Raw genomic sequence first — 5,627 nt, 5'->3', positions numbered from 1 at the left:
ATGCTCCTGTGGTGGGTAAAATAATAGAATCACATACTGTACATCCCATGCAACAATACTAAACAGATTTTTGGAGGGCTTCTCTTTTGTTACCCACCTAAGGATGCAAAAGGTAAGAGATTATATTTTTTTCCGACACATAATATATGCATGCAAATAACCTACTCTTCTTGTTCCATTTGTATGAGAACACCTGGAACAAACAGGAGCCTCTCTATTCTCCAAGAGCTCAAGAAGCCTGGACAGTATAGACAGTTACAATTATCATAGGAGTTATTGTTTGTTACTATTATGTAAAGCATACGGTAGCTGCAGCAGTGAAAATTGGGGTTTCTAAATACCGCAGGAACATAATTTAATGCAGTGCTCCACCGATATACAAGCTAGAGTTGAATGAGAAATGTATAGGATTTACTGTGCACAACTCACATTGGCAGGTTTTTGAAATATAAATGTATGATATTGTATAGCTAGATTCAAAATTATTCAGCATTTGACATTCTCATGCATACAACCACAAGAAGCAAGTCCATTGAAAAATAGTCCAAGCATAATTAGTATTTTTTTTTTTCCTGTGGAAATGGCAGAGAACTTAATAAGACATTAAAACATGTGCTGCTGTCCAGTGTGTAGATACAGACAGGGAGACATGAGCAAGCTCACTTCTGCATGTCACATTGCAAGAGGAGGACAATGGACGGGTCGCTCTTCGCTGCCTCTTTGAATTCTTCCAAAGAGATCTGTTGATCGTTGTTCTTATCCATCTTGCTGAAGATCCTGTCCACCCTCTGCTCCGGTGTGAGGCCATCCTCGTTCATCTTCATCATGATCACAGTGCCCACCATTTTGTAAATTGCCTGTACACAGGGGGTGAGGCACAGAGAGATGGTACTGTACTGTAGCTGACATATCATTAAAAGTGTTGAAAGAAAAGCTGCATTTGTTCAGGACATCTAATGATTCTCATGGTGCGCCCCCTTCGGATTGTTAACCTTTTATTTATCAGCCTTTCAGCAACGCCCTGCTTCACATTCATACAGGTACAGTTACACCAATGCACACCTGCCGACTGCCTAGTAAAACTACAGCCTTCTGCTAAATGACCATGGAGCAATTAAGGAATTGCCAGTGTTGCTGTGGCAGATAACATGGTGACAGAGGGGATTCCATCATGGATTGAGGATTATTGATCAGATAATCTCTTACCTCAATTATCTCCAGCATCTCCACCCTGGTGATTTTGCCATCACCATCCAGGTCATACATGTTGAAGGCCCAGTTAAGTTTCTGCTCAAAACTGCCACGGGATGTGATGGACAGGGCACAGATGAACTCTCGGAAATCAATGGTTCCATCCCCATTTTTGTCAAAGGTTCTGAATGCATGCTGTGCAAATTTTGATGCATCACCATATGGAAAGAACTGAAATAGAAAGATAGGGGGGGGGGGATAATCATGTGTTTCTATTAAAAAAGGACTCAAAAACAGAGATCTTGTTCTTGAGAGACTATCCTGGTAGAAGAAAATAATAATAAAATAAAATAAAAGACTAAAACACTGTTGAGAGTGAAGGCACTATAACAGAAGCAGCATCGAGACACGTTAGACAGAAATGACAAATGGCAATACATCGTGATTCTTGGACACATCGACAGACCTTCAGGAAACCAAGGGATAAGGAGTGTTCACAAACCTTGACATAAAGCTGCTGGAACTCATCCAGGTTGAGCCTGCCAGTAGGACAGTCCTTCAGGAAGCCTTTGTACCACTGCTTGAGCTCGTGTTCATTAAATTCTGTGTTCTTCACGAGATCCTCCATCACCTCCGGAGTCAGCTTGCTGTTCTGTTTTCCCATGGTTCCTGTGGGATGCAAGAACACGTGAATAACGCATTTACGTATGCTTGAGTGGTGTGACAGTATGAAAATGTTCTCTGCTCAGTGAGAGAACCACACCTTTTCAATTCTTCACATCAAACACGAGCCACAGAGAATGTGTTGGAGTGTTTTTGACGAGCACCAAATGGTTCCTTGATGCCACTGATCTATTTCTGGTTCCCTGAGCCTGTTTTTACAGAAGCCGCTCTGAATGAGAGTACACTCTTACTATACACTGACCTGAATCATCACTGTCAGCAGAACCAGTTCATCAAATGTTCGATCTGTGCTATCAAGTTTCCGTTACTACCACTGTCCTATAACCTGACAATGACAACAAAGCCACTGCACATTTGGCTGTGCTGTAGGGGCTGCAATAATGCTTGTCAACCTAAGACAAACACTGGCCCCTCAAGGAGACAGTGTAGCCTTTACTGTACATGTGAGTCAGTGGTATAGTGCAGGCTCTTTGCTGCATAATTGATTTGTCAATCAATTTACCATAGCTTAATGATTAGGTAATTCATCAAGAGACAAATTAGCTGATTGTATCTGTGAATCCACAGACCAATCGCTCCGCATTTGTTGGTTATTCACACTGCAGGCCCCTACCATCTTAAAATATTGACTACTAGACACAGAAAAGAGTGTGGGATAATGCATGATGTGTGTCAAATGAGAGAATGTGGTCCTGGATGCGTCAATTCTCGACACATAGCTTAATGTGGCAAATGAGACTGCAGAATCGTGGTGGAACCCATAGAGCATGCGATTGCAAGGTTGTCCACCACCTGAACCATATTATGATCCACGTCTCTGGCAGCAGCAGTGCTGGACAGCTCCTCAAGCACACTGCAATGGCTTGGGCCTTTTTATAGCAAATAGCAGAAATGCGTTGTGTAGCCTAAAAAAACAGCCCAAAGCACATCCACTACAGCTCTTGAATTACATAAGCTATCATTTGATTGTGCCTGATGAGGCCAAATTATAATTATAAATCAATCTAGTCTTAATCTTTTAAACGGGCTACAATGACCTTGAGCTGGGGAAATCTTGCAGGAGGAGGATGACAAAACGAAAATATTCTCTGAGTGAACCTGGAATATTGGTTTGTCTAAGAATAATGCTCGTCGTTTCGTCACGAAATTGGCGCATTTCGCGAAACATCGGCTTTAACTCAAGGGTCACTCAACGACTTTTAAATGGAGAAAAGTGGCAACAAATGTATTATGTTATGTGAGGCACAACATCCCAGTTATGTTGTTAATGCTGCTAACTGCCTCAGATTGGGGCAAGAGGGGCGCCACTGCATTCCGATAGAAACGACGCAGTGAGAGATATGCTGGACATAAGAACCTGCTATCCTTTTTTAAATGACATCTTTCCATGCACGCATCGGATGAAATCATATGTCAAAATTTCATTTCCAACGGCCAGGAGTCCGGGCCGTTGGAAATGTTGTCATTTTATTTATTATTATTTATTTATTTTTAAAACAAGACAAATGACTCAATGTCTTCTCTATAGGCTACAACATCGATACATGTGCAGATCTATTCTAATCTAATAATAAGCTAATTTGGATGACATTTTGTGTAAATTCCCCAAATTATGTGTCGATGTTTTCTGCTTATTTTCAGGCGATCAACGTAATAATGCTTTCATTTTAAGGAATGCGCAGGTGGTAAAACCTCTCCCCGATCACTGCATGCCAACCCTCTCCACACACACTCATTTGATTCAAAGGGGTAAAAAAAACAAAATCTTACAAATTAGAAATATATGAACGATCAGTCAAATCAAATAATCTGACATCCCACTGCTGATAACACACATCTGGCAGACAATTTCCATCTTACCTTATTACAAATGTGGAGATTCTATATTGCTATAAATCTGCACTGGCGCCTACAGTCAGAGAACAGCAAGCCCCGTCCGTTGAATGCGTTTTGCCCAAAATGGGATGATTTATTCTCCCCCAAATCAGCTTCTTAAAAATGCTGAACGATTTCTTGATTTCCCGACGTTATTCCACTAGATGAGGCGCAGCAGGGACCGATGATCCCACGCTTGTCTTTGGTCTTTAGGCTCTGCGACTCTATGGCACATGTACGGCGTCACCCGTGTGCATCCAGTCAGTGGTGTACAAGTACGGTACTTGAGTAAATGTACTTAGTTACTTTACACGACCACTCTCTGTGCATCACACACAGATCATAAGTTCACTGCTGCCCTTGTGCTCTACCTCTAACGCCACATCTCTAGTGGTGGAAGTAGGCCTACTCAAAAAAATCACTTATGTAAAACTAAAAGTAGCCTATCAATATTGCAATGTAGAAATACTCAGTTACCATCTTGGGTGAAAGTCCAATTCACATTTTACAAAAGTATTGGTATCAAAATATACTTAAAGTACAAAAGTAACGTTTTCAAATGTATAAAATGTACAAAAATCTTTAGAAAAATAGCAGATCTACAAGCTCAGAATAATTCATGATGTGATGCATTGTGAGCTTGTAGATCGGCTATTTTCAAATGGCCGAAATGTTTATAGGGCTGAAGTGGTTAATGTATGTTTTGTGATAATATTCAAAATCCACAACTAGTAAAGTTTTCAAATAAGTGTAGTGTAGTAAAAAGTACAATATTTGCCTCTGAGATGTAGTGTAAGTGTAAGTGTAAGTACTGAAATTTGGAAATGCTCCAGTAAAGTAAAAATACCTAACAATTGTACTTAAGTACAGTACTTGAGTAAATATATTTAGTTACTTTACACCACTGCGTGCATCACACACAGATCATAAGTTCACTGCTGCTCTTGTGCTCGAACACCACAAGTCTCTACGGGCTGACGTCCACTCCTTGAGCAATGCAAGGCCCAAGTTATATAATTAGACAATAGTCTTTTGGCCAAAAAACTAAATGTGATAGCCTAGTAAGCCTACATTACAGTGACTACAGGAAGAAGTTTCACACCTTGTTAGCAACAACTTACTGGTAGGCTGTTATAGGCCCTTGGTTCTCAAAGTGGGGTCCGGGGACCCCCAGGGGTAGCCTACTTGAGGGAGTTCCAGGGGGTCCCCAGCTAAATGATAGATTAGGCACCAAATGGACCCTTATGGGTCTATAACTCTGAGAGTGTACAAATGGAACCATTTGTACACTCTCAGAGTTAAATTTACATAGATTTTACCATATAAATTGCGGTCCAAGTGATAGAAATGCCATTAAATGGGGGTCCGTAGCCTAATGCATGTCAAACTGGGGGTCCTTGAAATTAAAATGGTTGAGAATCACTGCTAGAGCCATAAAAATCTTCTCTTATGGGGGTCCCTGGCATATCTTTTGAAATGGGGGTCCACGGGCTAATAAGTGTCAATTTGGGGGTCCCTGGCATGAAAAAGTTTGAGAACCACTGTATAGGCGACGTGGACATGACTGTAGGCCTACTGGCTCTCTACATGTGAACCGGGCTTGGGGGATTTAAGGCAAAATTCAGAATTTTTCTTACAGCTATCATCTCTGGAATCACATCGAAATATGTGCATCATTCATTTTTACCATCATTCTCACATCTTGCCGATAATGCAGACTAAACATGCAGTCACACCAATAAACCATGCTCAGATGATATCCTCAATCAATCCTCATCCAAAATAAGATTCATTTTGAAGAGGTCTTATAGTGTTATAACTGCTAGCAAACATCTCCACACACACACACACACACACACACACACAGTTTTTTTTCA

General features: G+C 40.9%; 1 protein-coding gene across 1 annotated transcript; it reads right to left on the bottom strand.

Annotated features, from left to right (window-relative positions):
- Window positions 1-659: 659 nt before the first annotated feature.
- Window positions 660-3,813, bottom strand: vsnl1b (visinin-like 1b; the record flags this gene model as incomplete). The annotated part of the gene is made up of 4 exons (XM_080414545.1): window positions 3,736-3,813; window positions 1,694-1,860; window positions 1,207-1,422; window positions 660-857 (listed from the first exon to the last, which is right to left on the bottom strand). Exons 2-4 carry the CDS (start codon window positions 1,853-1,855, stop codon window positions 660-662), a joined length of 576 nt encoding a protein of 191 aa, XP_080270671.1. The 5' UTR covers window positions 1,856-1,860; window positions 3,736-3,813.
- Window positions 3,814-5,627: the final 1,814 nt, after the last annotated feature.

The sequence above is a fragment of the Gymnoscopelus braueri genome (assembly GCF_963280865.1).
Source record: "Gymnoscopelus braueri genome assembly, chromosome: 19".
In the NCBI taxonomy this organism is placed as follows: Eukaryota; Metazoa; Chordata; class Actinopteri; order Myctophiformes; family Myctophidae; genus Gymnoscopelus; species Gymnoscopelus braueri.
Note: the sequence above shows the minus strand (reverse complement) of the source record. Positions and strands in the feature narration are given on the sequence as shown.